The 20,930-nt window shown below is 42.1% G+C and overlaps 1 protein-coding gene across 1 annotated transcript; it reads left to right on the top strand.

The window, feature by feature from the left end:
* The first annotated feature begins 3,460 nt into the window (after positions 1-3,460).
* On the top strand, positions 3,461-12,579 carry LOC138672318 (aquaporin-2-like). Its single transcript, XM_069760266.1, has 4 exons — positions 3,461-3,885; positions 5,794-5,958; positions 8,860-8,940; positions 10,964-12,579. Exons 1-4 carry the CDS (start codon positions 3,523-3,525, stop codon positions 11,165-11,167), a joined length of 813 nt encoding a protein of 270 aa, XP_069616367.1. The 5' UTR covers positions 3,461-3,522; the 3' UTR covers positions 11,168-12,579.
* Positions 12,580-20,930: the final 8,351 nt, after the last annotated feature.

A 20,930-nucleotide genomic window follows, 5' to 3' on the forward strand; every position in this document is an offset into this window, starting at 1 on the left:
CTCCTCAGTGTTCATGGTGCTGTTTGGTTAGTGGTGCCTCTTGCTTAAAATATTTAAACAGGTTGTGATGTAACAAATTAGGTAAAAAGCCAATGAGGGTGAATACTTTACCTATTGTACCTCTCCTTGTTTTTACAACTTGTGAAGGGTAAAACAAGTGAGCAACCTCCACATCTGATGCAGTAATGTGATATTCAGGATATCTCAATCCTCTTCGTCCATGTCTTCATATAATCAAAGAAAAAACAAATATACAACATTTTCCTATATTTATATTCAATGTATTATCAAATTCTTAATTTCCATTTAATCAATGAATAAAGCACATCAAGTTACATAAGCAACATTTTCACCATTCTGCGAAGTACAGGAATCCTCACCAGATTTTATTTCCTATCATTTTAAATCCAAGAGGACATGCTGACATGTGGACATGTTGGAGGTGAAGGGAAAGGTGAGTGCTCCAGACACGTGAAAAGTTTTGGGGTGTCCCCCTTTTGTAAGCTTTCTGGGAGATTTGCTAACTCCTCCGGGGAGAACAGAAGTCTCCCAATTTTCTGGGATCCTTCCAAACATTCCAGAGTTAACAAATTAAAGCTGCTCTCTAAACCCTATAATATGTAAACATTGCATATATAAACTTGGACCGGCATTACTGCAGCGCATGGGTCTTCTGACAACATATCAGTTACTGAAATTAAATTAACTCACATAATTCATGTTCAGTACATTCAATTCATTTATTTAAATAGCAACCCTTCATTAAAGCTACAAGATCAACTCCAGGAAAGAAAGTACGTGAAGAAAAAGTAAAGAGCGGCAGGCCTCGTGTTATTACAGATTTATTTATAGCCGAGTACAAAGAACAATTCAGATCATAAATTCAGAAATAATGAAGACAAAACTTTAGGTACAAGAAGCAGCAATGAATAATAAACTGCTGCAATAACTTTATCCACCTGGGTTTATTCAATAAATACGCTGCAGAATCTGCCATTGACGCTTGTAAGAACCAGACTGAAGTGAATTACAGTATACATCCCTTTATCCAGCTCTCTGATGTCTCCATCGCTGGCCTTTGTTTTATATTCATTACTGTAATGAGCGGTACCATGTGACCACTCACTACAGGAAGAAGCAGCCGGCGCCGGGGAACAGACGTGCAGGGACCGCACCAGGAGCAGGTGAGTATATCTCAGTGCGCGATATTCACCTGCTCCCCGTTCCACCGTCAGCGCCCCTGCGTCTTCCGCGTCCTCTGCAGTGACGCTCAGGTCAGAGGGCGTGATGACGCTTTAGTGCGCACCGCCCACTGCCTGAACAGTCAGTGCAGAGGACGGGGAAGACACAGTGGCGGTCGGCGTGGAACGGGAAAGGTTAGTATAGCAAGTGCCGAGGGCCTGAGAGGTGAGTATGTGATTTTTTATTTTTTTAATCGTAGAAACAGCATATGGGGCTAATGTCTGTATGGAGCATCTTATGGGGCCATGTGCAGCATTATATGGGGCAATTATCTGTATGGTGCCATGAGCAGCATTATATGGGGCAAATATCTGTATGGAGCATCTTATGGGGCCATGTGCAGCATTATATGGCGCAAATATCTGTATGGAGCATCTTATGGGGCCATGTGCAGCATTATATGGGGCAAATATCTGTATGGAGCATCTTATGGGGCCAAGTGCAGCATTATATGGGACAAATATCTGTATGGAGCATCTTATGGGGCCATGTGCAGCATTATATGTGGCAATTATCTGTATGAAGCCTCTTATGGGGCCATGTGCAGCATTATATGGGGCAAATATCTGTATGGAGCATCTTATGGAACCATGTGCAGCATTATATGAGGCAAATATCTCTATGGAGCATCTTATGGGGCCATAATCAACATTTGTGCAGCATTATATGGGCATATTTTAATATGGAGAAACTTATGGGGCCCATCATAAACTGTATTGCTGTATGGCAATAATGAAAGGTGCAGAGCACTATATGGCACAGCTATGGGGCAATAATGAACGGTGCAGAGCACTATATGGCACATCTATGGGGCAATAATGAATGGTGCAGAGCACTATATGGCACAGTTATTGGGCAATAATGAATGGTGCAGAGCACTATATGGCACAGCTATGGGGCAATAATGAATGGTGCAGAGCACTATATGGCACAGTTATGGGGCAATAATGAACGGTGCAGAGCACTATATGGCACAGCTATGGGGCAATAATGAATGGTGCAGAGCACTATATGGCACAGCTATGGGGCAAGAATGAACGGTGCAGAACACTATATGGCACAGCTATGGGGCAATAATGAACGGTGCAGAGCACTATATGGCACAGCTATGGGGCAAGAATGAACGGTGCAGAGCACTATATGGCACAGCTATGGGGCAATAATGAACGGTGCAGAGCACTATATGGCACAGCTATGGGGCAATAATGAACGGTGCAGAGCACTATATGGCACAGCTATGGGGCAATAATGAATGGTGCAGAGCACTATATGGCACAGCTATGGGGCAATAATGAACGGTGCAGAGCACTATATGGCACAGTTATGGGGCAATAATGAACGGTGCAGAGCACTATATGGCACAGCTATGGGGCAATAATGAACGGTGCAGAGCATTGTATATGGGGCACAGCTTTATATGGAGCATCTATGGGGCAATAATGAACTGTATGAAGCATTATATGGGGCTCCTGATTCAATATGGATATGCAAAAACACTTAAACTACTGATGTCTCAATTAATTTTACTTTTATTGGTATCTATTTTTACTTTTGACATTTACTGGTAACTGCTGCATTTTCCACCCTATTCTTATACTCAAGTCATTAAGTTTTCCCAGTTTTTTGTGGCAAAATTAGGGGGGGTCGGCTTATACTCGCGTATATATGGTAATTGCAGCACATGTCCAAGTGTGCATGCTACTACTTGTGGGTGAACTCACTGAAGAACACATTTTTTTGGTAATGGAAGGAAAAAAAATAACTTGTGCCACATTGTGCCTACAATTGTATATATCGTAGGATGTGCAAATATTCTGTAAACAGAAAACAGACACAAAGTCTTTTGGAAATGCAAAAATTCTGTATTGTATATTACTGCAAGGCAGATTTAAAAGCAATTGACATAGTAATTATTAATTCACAGTCTATTTTTATTTATAAATCAAGTTTAAAAAGGTAAAAAAAGTAGGCAGATGCCCTATGACTGACATTAGTATTTCCAGGAAAAATAGTATCTATTTATTGGCTGTTTTCTGCAATTACTTTCATCTTCTCTAACTTAGAGTTAAAGAAATGTATGAAGACATATAATTATTTACTTGATTAGTCCAGTATGGGAAAATTTCTAATTGATATGAATAGCTTATTGCCACACCTGCTCGTGGAATTCTCCCTCCACCCTGAAGAGATATATACCTGCAAGAAGGCCATGTCTTCATTTAGCAGAACACCGAAATCCACACTAGAGTCTATGGGAGTTGGAGCATAGCCATATAAGCCATGTTAAAAAACGTGTGCTCAGGGGCCTTCTCACGGGCTATCCTGGCTGAATTTTTAGGCACACTTATATTTGTATTCTTTGGTCTTGGCTGTGCATTACCATGGCAATCTGCACCTCCAAGTATTCTACAAATCTCTCTAGCCTTTGGTTTGGCAATAGGAACCCTCGTCCAGGTAATAGGGCACGTTAGCGGAGCTCACCTGAATCCTGCAGTGACGCTGGCATTCCTGGTGGCATCACAGATATCCTTCCTGAAATGTGTGTTCTACATCTTGGCTCAGATGTTGGGAGCTGTGGCCGGAGCTGGTTTACTCTACGAGTTCACCCCAGCCAAAGTGCGAGGGAATCTTTCCATTAACGCGGTGAGTGAACAATGGGTAGCAACGTGGGAACCATCTAAAATGTAAATGTACCAGCAATAAACTTTACATATGTCATAGTGGCATTCTTAGAAGTTTTAATCAGGAAGGTGGGTTGAGGATTCCAGTTCTGAGACCCCCATCAATCTCTAAAATGAAGAAGCAGATATGCTCAGCTTCATTTAAGGGCATGGTGAGGTCAACACCTGGGCATGGTGGAGTCAACCCCTGGACCTCCACTGATCATAACTTCTGGCATGTCTCATGACACATGAAAGTATTTTTAAAAGTATGACAACACTTTACATTTGGAATTAATAGACTTCCTAAATCTACACTTTGTATACGAATATATATATGTATATCTTAATTACCATATATAGATATGTTTGTGTATATGTGTATATATATATATATATATATATACTGTATAAATATATATATATATACACACGTGTTCATATATTAGTTACTATGTATATATAGTATTATGTAGATATGTATATCTTAATTACTATATATAAATATATAGATTTATAGACAGATATGTATAAATATGTATGTGTATATTTACATACATTAGTTACTATGTATATATAGTATCATCTGTAAATATGTATATCTTAATTGGTATACAGTATATACATATATTACTTACTATATATATAGTATTATATGCAGATGTGTGTGTATATATATTATAATTAGTAATAATAATATATATTAGTGCATCTATATATTAACATGTTATTCGCTCTTTGCTAATTTGACAGATGCTGTTTTATTTTCTCCAAATAAAAATATACGTCTTCTTAATATCTAATTTCTTGTTTAATATTTGTGCACATTTTTTTTAGTTTCATATTATTTTAAAATGCAAATATATCCGTCAGTTTATAGAAACCATCAGCAAGAAGGCTAGCTATGATGGCTGATTTCTAATGTGACCATTACTTATGTCCCATAACAAAGCCCATAAATCAGCACATTTTAAAAAAAAAACTTGAACCGAATATCCAAAATAAAGCAGCGCCATGTCTACAGCAAACGGCACGAGGCACAGGACCCCGACTCTGTATCCTCTTGCTACAGTTTACGATATACACTCTGAAGATAGACTGTAATTCACATAGTGCACTGAGCAAGCTAGATACTGTACCTTCCCACGTCTGGGCAACGTTTCAGCTCTTAGGGACTTTTTCCAGCAGTACGAAGCATTATGGTTGAAGAGAACTAAGCATGTATATTCTCAAGGGTCTGACTATGGAAATAGCAGAGGAATGTACAGTAATAATGGCTGAAACACTGCATGGACATCCGCAGACAGGCCAATACAGTTTCTGGCTGGTTCATCAGAGTTTCGGGATTGTTGCCTATTTGTAGTGCCTGAATTAGGATTTAATGAGTACAGAATTGCAGTCATGGGGTATAAAGTAAAGAAGAAGACCTTCACTAAAACTGTCAACCATCATGTGAGAAAGCACCAAGAAGACTCATGTTAAGTATATGATATTATAACAGATTCATCAACAGCAGCTTGCTGACAGTTTCCAGGAAGCAGTAGGATATTCTTGTCCATATTGCACAGGGTAAAGTCAGAACAGCAGAACTATAGTAATGAAGGTGGACCTTTTCCTGATCATTGACATGATTTAGCATTTTGGCATCATTACTTAGTTTAATCCATGGGCTAGTTTTGGAGCCATCCCTCTTTAATTTCTTATGTAAATGAGGCGCTCGGTGCTCTGTGGGCGGAGCTGCACTGTAGGAATTTTAGCTGGCTCGTTATGCCCCCTGCTTCATGCTGATACAGCGTAATGTACATTCAGGGGGTTTCTTCTCAGGGGAATAGCCGTAGCAGATGGGGGTACGGCAGTCATTCACATTTATTTCTATACTGTGTGTTTTCAGATCAATGAGGACACAACTGCGGGGCAGGCGGTGGCGGTGGAGCTGTTCATCACCATGCAGCTCGTCTTGTGTGTTTTTGGTACAACAGACAGCAGAAGATCAGACAACATCGGATCCCCAGCTTTATCCATTGGACTTTCAGTTTCTTTAGGACATCTACTTGGGGTATGTAAGAAATTAATTACCGGTAATCAAAAATAATTGCACAGCTTTAAATTTGAGCATAAGTATGACTGCGCCCACCAGACAGCCCCCCAATCTAACGTACCGTATATATGTTTCAATTCATTTACTGGTCCCATATGGTCATTTATCACTTACATATTCTGGAAATCCTAAAGGCACCCAGACATATTAAAGTCAGTTGACTCCATTCATTTCAATGTTTATGAGGGTCCCCCAAGTCTCCACTGACAGATAATTTAAACACCCCATACCTTATATATCTCCTAGGACAAAAGCTGCTGGCAGGAAAACCAACTCCATTCTAAACACTTGAGCACTCGGCCGACCTGCGTGGGATTTCGTTATTAACCCCTATAAAAGGCTATAAGGCATCTTTAAAACCAGAAATATTCTAGCGAGTATTGAAAGGAAGTCTGTGAGTGCAAAATAACTGATCAAACCAAGCACAGTCACTCAGTGCACCCTTGGTGTGGCCGAGCGGTTCAGTGCATCTTCCCATATACTTGTTTTCCGACTATCCAGCCTACCTCTTCCTTGATTGATAGCTGTGGGTTTATGGGAACCAAAGAATGGTGACGATAGATAGAAAATAAGTAGGTACTGCCATTGTTGTTAAAATGGACCTCACACCAGGAGAAAAGTGGAAAGTTTTTGTTCATATTTTATTCTTCCTGCTTCTGAGTAATCAATTTACCGTTATTATTTTTTTTAATACAACATATGGTTCCAGGGATTTGGGCCTTTATATTTAGTCATCATTTTTATAGTCTTTACCAAGGGGGCATGGCTCACAGGATTTTCTGAGGGCGTGTCTTAGGTTGCTCTGCATAATTACCCTGTGAGCTTGTTAAAGAGCATAAAAATTAGCAGTAGATAAAAGCCTCATATCTCAGGAACAGTATTGTGAAATAGAAAAATAAAATAAAGAATACTCAGAGGACCCAACTGTCTGACTACTCTCCAGTGCTTCTCGCTGTCCGCTACCCTAGATCGCCAGATCTCTGACTATATAGGTCCAGGGTAGTGGGTGGGGAGAAGCCTCCGGGGACCTGCGCATCTGACTAGTCTCCATTGCTTCTCCCTGTCCGCTACCCTAGATCGCCAGATCTCGGCCTATATACAGTCCAGGGTAGTGGGTGGGGAGAAGCCTCCGGGGACCGGCACATCTGACTACTCTCCAGTGCTTCTCCCTGTCCACTACCCTAGATCGCCAGATCTCTGCCTATATACGGTCCAGGGTAGTGGGTGAGGAGAAGCCTCCGGGGACCTACGCATCTGACTAGTCTCCAGTGCTTCTCCCTGTCCGTTACCCTAGATCACCAGATCTCTGCCTATATAGGTCCAGGGTAGTGGGTGGGGAGAAGCCTCCGGGGACCTGCACATCTGACTACTCTCCAGTGCTTCTCCCTGTCCACTACCCTAGATCGCCAGATCTCTGCCTATATATGGTCCAGGGTAGTGGGTGAGGAGAAGCCTCCGGGGACCTGCGCATCAGACTAGTCTCCAGTGCTTCTCCCTGTCCGCTACCCTAGATCGCCAGATCTCTGCCTATATACGGTCCAGGGTAGTGGGTGGGGAGAAGCCTCCAGGGACCTGCGCATCTGACTAGTCTCCAGTGCTTCTCCCTGTCCGTTACCCTAGATCACCAGATCTCTGCCTATATAGGTCCAGGGTAGTGGGTGGGGAGAAGCCTCCGGGGACCTGCGCATCTGACTAGTCTCCAGTGCTTCTCCCTGTCCGCTACCCTAGATCGCCAGATCTCTACCTATATACGGTCCAGGGTAGTGGGTGGGGAGAAGCCTCCGGGGACCGGCACATCTGACTACTCTCCAGTGCTTCTCCCTGTCCACTACCCTAGATCGCCAGATCTCTGCCTATATACGGTCCAGGGTATTGGTGAGGAGAAGCCTCCGGGGACCTGCGCATCTGACTAGTCTCCAGTGCTTCTCCCTGTCCGTTACCCTAGATCGCCAGATCTCTGCCTATATTGGTTCAGGGTATTGGGTGGGGAGAAGCCTCCGGGGACCTGCACATCTGACTACTCTCCAGTGCTTCTCCCTGTCCACTACCCTAGATCGCCAGATCTCTGCCTATATACGGTCCAGGGTAGTGGGTGGGGAGAAGCCTCCAGGGACCTGCGCATCTGACTAGTCTCCAGTGCTTCTCCCTGTCCGTTACCCTAGATCGCCAGATCTCTGCCTATATAGGTCCAGGGTAGTGGGTGAGGAGAAGCCTCCGGGGACCTGCGCATCTGACTAGTCTCCAGTGCTTCTCCCTGTCCGCTACCCTAGATCGCCAGATCTCTACCTATATACGGTCCAGGGTAGTGGGTGGGGAGAAGCCTCCGGGGACCGGCACATCTGACTACTCTCCAGTGCTTCTCCCTGTCCACTACCCTAGATCGCCAGATCTCTGCCTATATACGGTCCAGGGTAGTGGGTGGGGAGAAGCCTCTGGGGACCTGCACATCTGACTAGTCTCCAGTGCTTCTCCCCGTCCGCCACCCTAGATCGCCAGATCTCTGCCTATATAGGTCCAGGGTAGTGGGTGGGGAGAAGCCTCCGGGGACTGGCACATCTGACTACTCTCCAGTGCTTCTCCCTGTCCGCTACCCTAGATCGCCAGATCTCTGCCTATATACGGTCCAGGGTAGTGGGTGGGGAGAAGCCTCCGGGGACCTGCGCATCTGACTAGTCTCCAGTGCTGCTCTGGTCCCCAGTTCTTCCTGCTGAAGGAGAGCTCATTTGTATTTCACAGACACAAATTTCTGAAACGTTCCTTTCAATTTGAGTAAATTACTTACTGCTTAGTTCTTGCTGACTACATTATATACTTACATCTCTGTGTTTTGACATAGTTCCATCTCTTTCTTCGTTTCAGATCTATTTCACTGGTTGTTCCATGAATCCAGCGAGGTCTTTTGGTCCTGCAATAATTATGGGATTGTACAATTATCACTGGGTAAGAACATATGGGGTGAACACAAGACTTGATCCATATAAAAACCTTGAAGGTTCCATGCAGTTTTGGTGGGATTTTTTTGAGCCAACATCGGGAGTGGATGTAAAAAGAGGAAAGAGTTTAAAATAAAATAAATACAAGTATCACAGAAAAAAAGTGCCACTATAAGCCCTTAGGTCTCTGTGTTTTTTGAATGTAGAACAAACATCCATTTTAGTCTATGGAGCTGTTCACATGCCCATGTTTATTTGTGAACCATATGTCAGTGTAAAAATCATGGATACATGTCCATTTTTGATCCGTGTCATCAGGAGCGTAACATCCGTGGTCGTAGAGGCCTGTGTGGGTGAGGGATCCGCCGACGCCAGTGCAAACTTCAACTGGATGTGCATCCTCAGACGCACATTCGGCTGAAGCATATCACGACACAGAGACCTTTCGGTTCCTTGAACGGCACTACCTGCTGCCAGCTAATCAGAGGCCAGCAACTGATATCTGCATGTGATTGGGGGCGCATGGCAGTGACATCATGCACTCTTGGTGACTGCACACTGATGTCAGCTGTGGGCTTCAGAAGAGGACACCGTATGGTGGGGGAGCGGATGGGAGGTGAGAATTGTTTATTTATTCTATCCATTAACAGCGGCAGAAGGGGGACATATACCAGGATGGGACACAGGATAAGGGACATATATACCAGGATAGGGGACATACTGTATATACCAGGATGGGGGATATATATACCAGGATGGGGGTGCATATATACCAGGATGAGGGACACATATACCAGGATGGGGGTGCATATATACCAGGATGGGGGATATATATACCAGGATGGTGCCCAGGATAAGGGACATATATACCAGGATCTGGGATATATATACCAGGAAGGGGATCATATATATCAGGTTTTTGCTTACAAATATTGATTTAAAAAACTGACCAAATACTGAACGTGTGAACGTGGCCTTACTTTTGTTTTGTTCACTGAAATCCCTGATTGCTTGTAACAGTCAAGTGGGTGGTCATAATCAATGATTGATACTGATCATGCACAACCTGTACAGAAAAGGCTGCCAGTTACTACTTAGACCCACTCCCTTGATTGCTACTTTCAAAGTGAATACAATATATTTTATGTTGAATGTCTTCCAACAAACCTGTATATCCATCTGTCCCGCTCCTCCTGATCTACAACATTCTGCTGGCAGATCAGACTGCATATTCGATGTAAGAAATAAAAAATTAATTTGAACTTGACACCAGGTTTTGCCAATATAAAGTACGGCCACCACCTTTACGGCCTGTTTTACACTATTCTAATAAGCTGTATGTAAGTCCCCAATCCCCTCTGCATAAAACAAAACATAACTTTTATTATACCCCCATACGGTGCAGTGTGGTCTGATGGGCATCTCTGGGCTTTCTTCTGTGCCTCCTCTCTTCCCACAATCACCGTCCTCCGCTTGCTCCATATGGATGACGTGTCCTACAGTATCCCCAAATCATGCTCTTTTAAAGGCTATGTACACCTTCAGATAGAAGTTTATTTTTCATTTTCTTCCTAAAGGGAAAATTAAACAACTTTCTAAAAAGTCTTCATTAGAACTGTTCTATTTTGCCACCGCAGAGTGACTGGTAAGTTTTTTAGGAGAGTGTTTTTTCAAAAATGTTACAGCGCTCTCTGCTCTCCCCGCCCGTCTGTCAGCGTTAGAGATAACAACAGCAAGGAAGATGGGGTAAACATGGCATGGAAAGGGTAGAAAGTATCTCAGGGAGGCAGAGGTTACTGAAATGGAAGAAAGCACGTGAAGAGGAAATGATGCAGGATAGAAGCTGTGTTGATATATGAGCTAATGAAGACACTCTGAATACACATTCCTCACATCCAGCCTATACTACTGGGAGAGACGCTCCCACAAAAGAAAAATCTGAAACTATGATCAGGCTGCATAACTGACTATCAAGTGTCCTGAACCTGAATGCAATTAACATTAACTAACAAATTTGTGCTTACTCCCAGGTCTTTTGGGTAGGTCCCATGTGTGGTGGAATTTTCGGGTCTTTGATCTACAATTACTTACTGGTCCCACATACAAAGAATTCTTTGCATAGATTATCTATTCTTCAAGGAAAATATGACCCAGAACATGAACAAGAGCGAGAAGAACACCGCAAACATTCCGTGGAGCTGAGTTCTTTTCACAAGAGCATGGATAACGTGTAAGATCACAAAGAAAAAATGTGGCATTTTAATGAATACAATGGACTAAGTATTAAAGTGAACCCGTCGTCTAACCTTTGTATGTACCACCATTTTACGGCACTGAATAAATCGGTACAAAGTCTAATAGACTATTAGGAATACAAAACCAAAGAAATGAGCCGGAGCATCAGTTGGTATACATGCAACGTATAAGAACATGTTCACACTGTGGCCAATAGACAGACAAAGTCTAAGATGGAAACAAACTGAGCTTATACCCAGCTGTAAGTCAACAGTACATATAAATACATAGTGTACTCAGTATACACTGTTTTTAATCAAAAAATCATAAAAGCCATCCCACCACAACAAGGTGTACAACAGTCGGGATGGTCCTGTCCTCTAGTATTAAAATCTCACCTTGTGTCAGACAATCTCTATGTAGACTAGTAAGAATATTAATATTTTTATTACTATTTTTTACAAATGTCAGTCCTACCTTTAGATGTATATTTTAGAACCTATGTGTAACCCATGTACAGTAAACCTTTTCTAAATCCATGTACACTAAAGGAATAGGATTGAGAATGTGAAGGAAGAAGTATGATTACTGATATTGTGCATTTACAGTGTATAAGCAATGCATTGATGATTTCATTATAGAACTGATGTTTTGCTATCTGTGGTAAGTGATAAGAGAGTTTTGCTCAAATCGGACTCCACTAATGAAGGTATATAAATCTCTAACTCTATATATGTATATTATTATTTTTATAACAAAGTTAGGCCAGTTTAGATTACTTTAATCGATGCATCTCAATGTAAATATCATGGACACAAGACCTCGATGTCCCTTGGGTTTACTGGACAGAACGTAGATCATCACAGAGGTCTGAGTTTGGTTCGGCAGACACTGGGTGATCGGTATTCTGTGGCCTCATTACTGCCGTATTACAGGAATCTGTTACTAGCATACCTCATATAGCATGTACATGGCTGCCATACTCCTGCTGTTCCCCAGACTATTTGTATAACCTTAGCTGCATTGATTTCAGGATGTACTTATTTAGAGTACAGATGAAGGCAGTCAACAGGACAGCTCAGCTCCGGTGTCTCCTAACTCATTAACATTGTTCTACTGAGGCTAAGTTCACACCTTCAGTATTTGGTCAGTATTTTACATCAGTATCTGTAAGCCAAACCAGGAGTGGGTGATAAATGCAGAAGTGGTGCATATGTTTCTATTATACTTTTCCTCTGATTGTTCCACTTCTGGTTTTGGCTTACAAATACTGATGTCAAATACTGACCAAATACTCAACAGGTAAATATAATAGGAAAAAACGGAGGACTGGAAGAATCTTGCATGTATTTATTGTAACATAAATAACGACAAATCGCTAATAAAGTTATTTCCAAAGTTTCGTAACTTTACATCATGGATGCAATTATTTAAAAAAAAAAAGCTTAATTACTCTTTAAAGAGGTTGACAATGACTTTAGTAGATGACCAGGACTTAACAAAGACCTATCCATAGGATAGATCATCAATATGAGATTGGTAGAGTCTTAAGGTACCTTTACACTAAACGACTTACCAACGATCACGACCAGCGATACGACCTGGCCGTGATCGTTGGTAAGTCGTTGTATGGTCGCTGGGGAGCTGTCACACAGACAGCTCTCTCCAGCGACCAACAATCAGGGGAACAACTTCGGCATCGTTGAAACTGTCTTCAACGATGCCGAAGTCCCCCTGCAGCACCCGGGTAACCAGGGTAAACATCGGGTTACTAAGTGCAGGGCCGCGCTTAGTAACCCGATATTTACCCTGGTTACCATTGTAAAAGTAAAAAAAAAACCACTACATACTCACATTCTGATGTCTGTCACGTCCCCCGGCATCCACAGGGTTAAAACTGCTTTCGGCAGGAGCGCTGCTAATGCACGCGCTGCTGCCGAGAATTTCCCTGCACTGACTGTGTCAGCGCCGGCCGTAAAGCAGAGCACAGCGGTGACGTCACCTGTTGTGAATTCTGCTCTTGGGCTCCCTCCGGTGGTTATGAGTGGTAGTGCTGCTGTCTTTGGATCGCAGCATTTATCAGGTGTGTCCACTTATTGCAATTTGGACTGGGCTATTTAGTCTTGCTTGATCCTTTAGTCAGTGCCAGTTGTCCATTGTTTTTGGAGGATTGACATCCATACCTGGTCTCTCCTGTTTTGCTGTTCATTTCAACAAAGATAAGTTCTGGCTTTGTTTTTGCTGTCCACATGCTGTGGACCTTATAGTTCAGTGCATTTTCATGTTTTGTCTTGTCCAGCTTTGTCTGTGAAGGATTTTTTGCAGCCAAGCTGTGTCTCTGGAGATGCAGATATACCCTCCATGTCTTTAGTCAGATGTGGAGATTTGTATTTTCTGTGGTGGATATTTTCTAGTGTTTTAATACTGACTCTGTCCTATTCTTTCTTTTTAGCTAGAATAGCCTCCTTTGCTAAATCCTGATTTCAGTCTGCGTATGTCATTTCCCTCTCCTCTCACAGTCAATATTTGTGGGGGCTGTCTATCCTTTGGGGATTTTCTCTGAGGCAAGATAGTTTTCCCGTTTCTATCTTTAGGGGAAGTTAGTTCTTAGGCTGTGTCGCGTTGTCTAGGGTGTGTTAGGTACATCCCATGGCTACTTCTAGTTACGGTGCTAAGTTCAGGGTCTGCGGTCAGTACAGGTACCACCTTCTCCAGAGTACGTCTCATGCTACTCCTAGGCCACCAGATCATTACAGTCACCGCTGTGCTCTGCTTTACGGCCGGCGCTGACACAGTGGACGCCGGGGGACGTGACAGACATCAGAATGTGAGTATGTAGTGTTTTTTTTTTTTTACTTTTACAATGGTAACCAGAGTAAATATCGGGTTACTAAGCGCGGCCCTGTGCTTATTAACCCGATATTTACTCTGGTTACAAGTGAACACATCGCTGGATCGGCGTCACACACGCCGATCCAGCGATGACAGCGGGTGATCAGCGACCACATAACGTGATCGTTAACGATATCGTTATGTGTGACGGTACCTTTACCCCCACTGATCAGATGCAGAAATGAATTATATAGGGGGTGCAACATGTCTATTGGCTTTTTACAAAGATACCAGTTTCACATTTCTAACGTACCCATCTATTTGCGACTCATCATGCTATGAGTAATAAGGAGAACCAGAGTCACATCTGCTACAAAATCTTCCAAAATTTTATTTAGACTCAAAATTACAATCAATATTGAAAAACAACTAAAAAAGAATTTAATAGATACATGTACAAATCAGTGATTAAATACCTAGGTATAGAGATCGAGGATTAGGTCAGGACATAATAATGGTGTTATTAGTCAAACACACACTGAGAAATCTTCTAATATTATAAACTAGTATAGCTATAAGAGACATGATGAAAAAAATCAATTTTAGCAATGAACTATGTTGCCCACTGGGTAACATGTAGTCAGTGTAAGGCTGCCGTCACACTAGCAGTATTTGGTCAGTATTTTACATCAGTATTTGTAAGCCAAAACCAGGAGTGGCACAAATAGAGGGTGTTCTCCGAGTATTTGTGACTGCTCGGAGATTTAGTTTTAGTCTCCGCAGCTGCATGATTTGCGACTGTTAGACAGCTTGATTACATGGTGGGGATTCCCTAGCAACCAGGCAACCCCCACATGTACTCAGGCTAGCTAGCAGCCGTAAATCATGGAGCTGCTTCAACAAAAACTAAATCTCCGAGCACTAACAAATACACAGACATCACCCAAGCATACTCAGGAAAACCCAAGCAACGAGTATACTCGCTCATCACTATTTATAATATTACAAGATTTCTCAGTCTGTTTGAATAATAACACTATTATATCCTGACCTAATCCTATATACCTAGGGATTTAATCATTAATTTGTACATGTACACATAAAATTATTTTTCTCTTGTTTTTTTTCATTTTGATTGCAACTAAGCAATGTTGTCACGCACAGTGTGGGAAGATTAAATGCAACACAAGAGAAAGAGGTTTTAGGGAAAGTGGAGAACCCTAGGCAGATCTAATAGCACCCTGCCTCCCGCACCGTCTCTATATTAGTCGCACACCAATCGTCGAGCAGGAGCCTAAGCTCTGTTTAGCCCTAGAGCTAGGCCCTAAATAGGGCAGGGGGATGAGCACTGGTCAGTCCCCACTGAACACTAAACAGAAGAAGGGAGACAAAGAGGGGGAAAGCAACTTATTTTGAGCAGACTCGGAGAGGTAGCACCAATTCGTCCGCCAACAGCACCAGAAAGGAAGTAAGCTGACCGCTATTGCTTCAAGCCTTCACAAGGGGAAAATATGAATATCACCAGAGGCTCCCTGAAGCAGACTGGGAGTATATAAACACCCATATCTAGGTGTGTCAATTAGAGCTGGAGGGAGGTTACCACTTGGTACAAAAGTCAGAAGGATTAACAAGGCATCTGCAATGTTAAACACAGAGACCTTCTGCAACAAGATGCAGAGTGACTCTCTGTAGCATCTGACACACCCGTGACAAATGTACGGGCCTACTGGGTTCCACCCTGTACTTCGTTTAGTTTCAGATGCTACCGGAGTAGATTTTGGCTGATTGCTGCGAGTGCTGTGTGTCAGATCCCCTTCACCTCCATACTTACGTCCTATCCTAAGGATTGGTCTTCAATTGTTAAATGCCGGACAACCTCTTTATGGTGTCTGCACACCTTGCACTAAGACCGTTATCTTTCCAAAATCCTCCATTTACATTCTTTCTTCAACCAAGTAGAAATGTGTTTTCAATGAGAAAGAGACGTGATCTCCAGAAATCTCTCACAGCAGCATATTTCCAAGAAGCACAAAAATATCGAGAGTGAATTTTCAACATGCCCGATCTTCTTTCCCTCGACATAATCTATTAGCAGCGAGTTAGAAGGCAACTTCATATATTAGATAAAGCACCGGTCAGGTGAAATTGGTCAGTTTGGAAGACTTTTCTTTAATGTGAATAGAAGCCATAGTATTTGGGCCTCTGAGGGTCGTCGTTGACCTCACCGATGCCAAAGGGAAACTTCAAAGACTATATGAGGGTAGACCTTGACAAATAAAAGGAAACAGGTCGCTTTCTACAACTGAACATGGACAAAACAGAATTCATCATCTTTCCCCATCTCACTCTACCCCTCCACCAGACCTATCCATCAATGTCAATGGCTGCTCACTATCCCCAGTCCCACACGCCCGGTGCCTCGGGGTGATCCTCGACTCTGCCCTCTCTTTCAAGCCACATATCCAAGCCCTTGCCTCCTCCTGTCGTCTCAAACTCAAAAATATTTCCCGGATCCGTGCTTTCCTTGACCGCAACACTGCAAAAACGCTAGTGCATGCCCTTATCATCTCCCGCCTCGACTACTGCAACCTCCTACTCTCTGGACTCCCCTCTAGCACTCTGGCACCACTCCAATCCATCCTACACTCTGCTGCCCGACTAATCCACCTGTCCCCCCGCTATTCCCCAGCCTCTCCCCTGTGTCAAGCCCTTCACTGGCTTCCTATCGCCCAGAGACTTCAGTTCAAAACCCTCACACTGACATACAAAGCCATCCACAACCTGTCTCCTCCATACATCTGTGACATGGTCTCCCGGTACCTACCTACACGCAACCTCCGATCCTCCCAAGACCTCCTTCTCTACTCCCCTCTCATCTCTTCTTCCCATAACCGCATCCAAGACTTCTCCCGTGCTTCCCCCATACTCTGGAACTCTCTACCCCAACACATCAGACTCGCGCCTACCATAGAAACCTTCAAAAAGAACCTGAAGACTCATCTCTTCCGACAAGCCTACAGCCTGCAGTGATCCTCAACCTACTGAACAGCCGCACAGCCAGCTCTTCCCTCTCCTAGTGTATCCTCACCCACCCCCTGCAGACTGTGAGCCCTCGCGGGCAGGGTCCTCCCTCCTTATGTACTCGTGTGCCTTGTTATCTGCTCATGTTTAATGTATTTGTCTATATTTGCCCCGTATTCACATGTAAAGCGCCATGGAATAAATGGCGCTATAAAAATGTATAATAATAATAAAATAATAATAATAATAATAATAATAATAAAATAACAGAAGTGCACAGGTGGAACTGAAATATTATCACAATTTTTTCATAGGTTGTTTGACCATATGGTTTTCATATAATATGCACTAAATTTAATGATCGATGCATTCACAGAGAGCAATACATGTCTTTATTATTATGGCTCCTCCACCTCCATCACGTCTTGAGATGTGCTATATGTGTTTCTGGCAACAATGGATTCATCTTCCGTCATGTCATCCCTGACTTCCCAGCAACTCTCGATTGCAGGATGAATGTTTAAAAGACTTGTCTGAATAACAATGAACAATAAAATGTTCTAATTTTACTACTTAATTCTGTGTGCTGTCTAGTTTTCTTCATCATTTTTATTCGGCACCTTTGTAAAATTGCTGCACCTGAGACATTTGATTAATGACTGCTCTGACAAGTCGAGAACAGTATTTCCACATTTGCTTTATTTAGAACACTTACTTGTCAATCAAACGAATGATGTAAAATTATATCCCAATATTTCAGCAAGGATAATGCTCAAGCTGTATAAAACATAAATGGATTTTACTAAACCAATGAATTTAACTACTAATGTTGTAGAAATGTGAACCCAACATTTATAATCCTCTTATTTTTTGTCTGCAGCTTTGAGATGAACCACCTATCTAGTGTGTGGTCAGACAGCAATCTCGTGTGTTTGGCCATCTGCATGATGGTCAAATACCTTCACTATTTTTTTCTTCTAACTTCCCCAAACACAGCTGTCCAGGCCGGTTGTTGAAGAGAGAAGATAAAGCTTCTGACAGACCCCTCTGATGGAAGCTTATCTGTCTTGAGAACAAAGGATCAGTGATGTTGGAATCCAACAGACCCGATCCTTTTTATTCCCCAACATCTGCCAAATGAACGTCAGCAGAACATCTAAAACACATCAGATGGGTGGCAGGTTTTTCCAATATTTTCTATTGTGCATGCCTTTCCTTACATCAATAGACCTTATCCACTGCCATATTGAGTCTCCTTGGATATGATAAAGGAGGTTTTAAGCCAAATTTCAAAACAAAGGAATAAGCTACACTTAACTGGTAACAAGTATTATGATATTTTCCCTTTTAGGAAAAGGAGACTACGTCCACGATATTTTGAAAAATAAGCATGAAAAAATTCCCTTCATTGGACATATTGTGTGTGGCTCCACAGATGAAATGTAGTTACTTTCTGAACAAAAACTCAGAGCTCTTCCATGCAAGTAACTCAATTCTGCTCCCTGAACCTGTGATCAAGGGTTTATGTTGAATGAGGTCTACACATAACTATTCTACAAATAGGAGCCTTATTGTGCAGCAGCTAAGAGGTAGTACTGTGATTCCCTAATACAGAGCAGTAGGCATACTGGGTACTGCCATATGGCCACCTATATTGTGCTGTATAACATAATTAATTTAAACTAAAAGCAATATCTTGAGAAGAAAAATTTAGTAATTGGAGACAGGGAAAAAGAGTCACATGACTTTGGTTCAGGATCCACCAGGGCAGTGGAAATGTAATTGTCCATCATTCAAATACCAGCATATTTTACACCTCTTGTGATTTCCAGGCCCTCGTGACTTCAAGTACTGGCTAAGGAAGTTTGTACTACCTTAGTTCGCTATCAGGGAGTACTGGGGTGGATCATTATGAACTCAGCAAATCTTTTTTTCACAATTCTGTCAGTCAGAAGAACCTTATGCTTCGAAATGGAAGTTGTCCAGAGGTACATTAGGGTACTTAGGGTAACCCCTTAACCCCCAAGGGTGGTTTGCACGTTAATGATCGGGCCAATTTTTTCAATTTTGACCACTGTCCCTTTATGAGGTTATAACTCTGGAACGCTTCAACGGATCATGATGATTCTGAGAATGTTTCTCGTGACATATTGTACTTCATGATAGTGGTAAAATTTCTTCGATATTTATTTGTGGGAAAAAAAACAGAAATTTGGCGGAAATTTTGAAAATTCCGCAAATTTCCAACTTTTAATTTTTATGCCCTTAAATCACAGAGATATGTCACACAGAATACTTAATAAGTAACATATCCCACATGTCTACTTTGCATCAGCATAATTTTGGAACCAAAATTTTTTTTTGGTAGGGAGTTATAAGGGTTAAAAGTTAACCAGCAATTTCTAATTTCTACAACACTATTTTTTTAGGGACCACATCACATTTGAAGTAATTTTGAGGGGTCTATATTATAGAAAATAATGAAGTGCGACACCATTCTAAAAACTGCACCCCTCAAGGTGCTCAAAACCACATTCAAGAAGTTTATTAACCCTTCAGGTGTTTCACAGGAATTTTTTGGAATGTTTAAAAAAAATGAACGTTTAACTTTTTTTCACAAAAAATTTACTTCAGCTCCAATTTGTTTTACTCTACCAAGGGTAACAGGAGAAAATGGACCACAAAAGTTGTACAATTTGTCCTGAGTATGCCAATACCCTATATGTGGGGGCAAACCACTGTTTGGGCGCATGACAGAACTCGGAAGCGAAGGAGCGCCATTTGACTTTTCAATGCAAAATTGACTGGAATTGAGATGGGACGCCATGTTGCGTTTGAAGAGCCCCTGATGTGCCTAAACATTGAAACCTCCCACAAGTGACACCCTTTTGGAAAGTAGACCCCCTAAGTAACTTATCTTGATGTGTGGTGAACACTATGACCCACCAAGTGTTTCACAGACGTTTATAATGCAGAGCCGTAAAAATAAAAAATCATATTTTTTCACAAAAATGATCTTTTCGTTCCAAATTTTTTTATTTTTCCAAGGGTAAGAGAAGAAACTGGACCCCAAATGTTGTTGTGCAATTTGTCCTGAGTATGCCAATACTCCATATGTGGGGGTAAACCAGTGTTTGGGCGCCGTTTGACTTTTCAATGCAAAATTGACTGAAATTGAGATGGGACGCCATGTTGCATTTGGAGAGCCTCTGTTGTTTTTAGGGACTACATCACATTTGAAGTCACTTTGAGGGGTCTATATGATAAAAAATACCCAAGTGTGACACCATTCTAAAAACTGTACCCCTCAAGGTGCTCAAAACCACATTCAAGAAGTTTATCAACCCTTCATGTATTTCACAGGAATTTTTGGAATGATTAAAAAAAATGAACATTTAACTTTTTCACAAAAAATCTACTTCAGCTCCAATTTGTTTTATTTTACCAAGGGTAACAGGAGAAATTGGACCCCAAAAGTTGTTGTACAATTTGTTGTGAGTATGCTGATACCCTATGTGTGGGGGTAAACCACTGTTTAGGCGCATAGTAGAGCTCGGAAGGGATGGAGCGCCATTTGACTTTTTAATGCAAAATTGACTGGAATTGAGATGGGACGCCATGTCGCATTTGGAGAGCCCCTGATGTGCCTAAACAGTGGAAACCCCCCAATTCTAACTGAAACCCTAACCCAAACACACCTCTAACCCTAATCCCAACCCCAACCATAACTCTAACCACACCCCTAACCTGAACATGCCCTTAACCCTAATCCCAACCACACCCCTAACCCCAACACACCCCTAACCCTAATCCCAACCCTAACCACACCACTAACTCCAACACACCCCTAACCCTAATCCAAACCATAACCCTAACCACACCACTAACCCTGACACACCCCTAACCCTA

This window comes from Ranitomeya imitator, chromosome 3, assembly GCF_032444005.1.
Source record: "Ranitomeya imitator isolate aRanImi1 chromosome 3, aRanImi1.pri, whole genome shotgun sequence".
In the NCBI taxonomy this organism is placed as follows: Eukaryota; Metazoa; Chordata; class Amphibia; order Anura; family Dendrobatidae; genus Ranitomeya; species Ranitomeya imitator.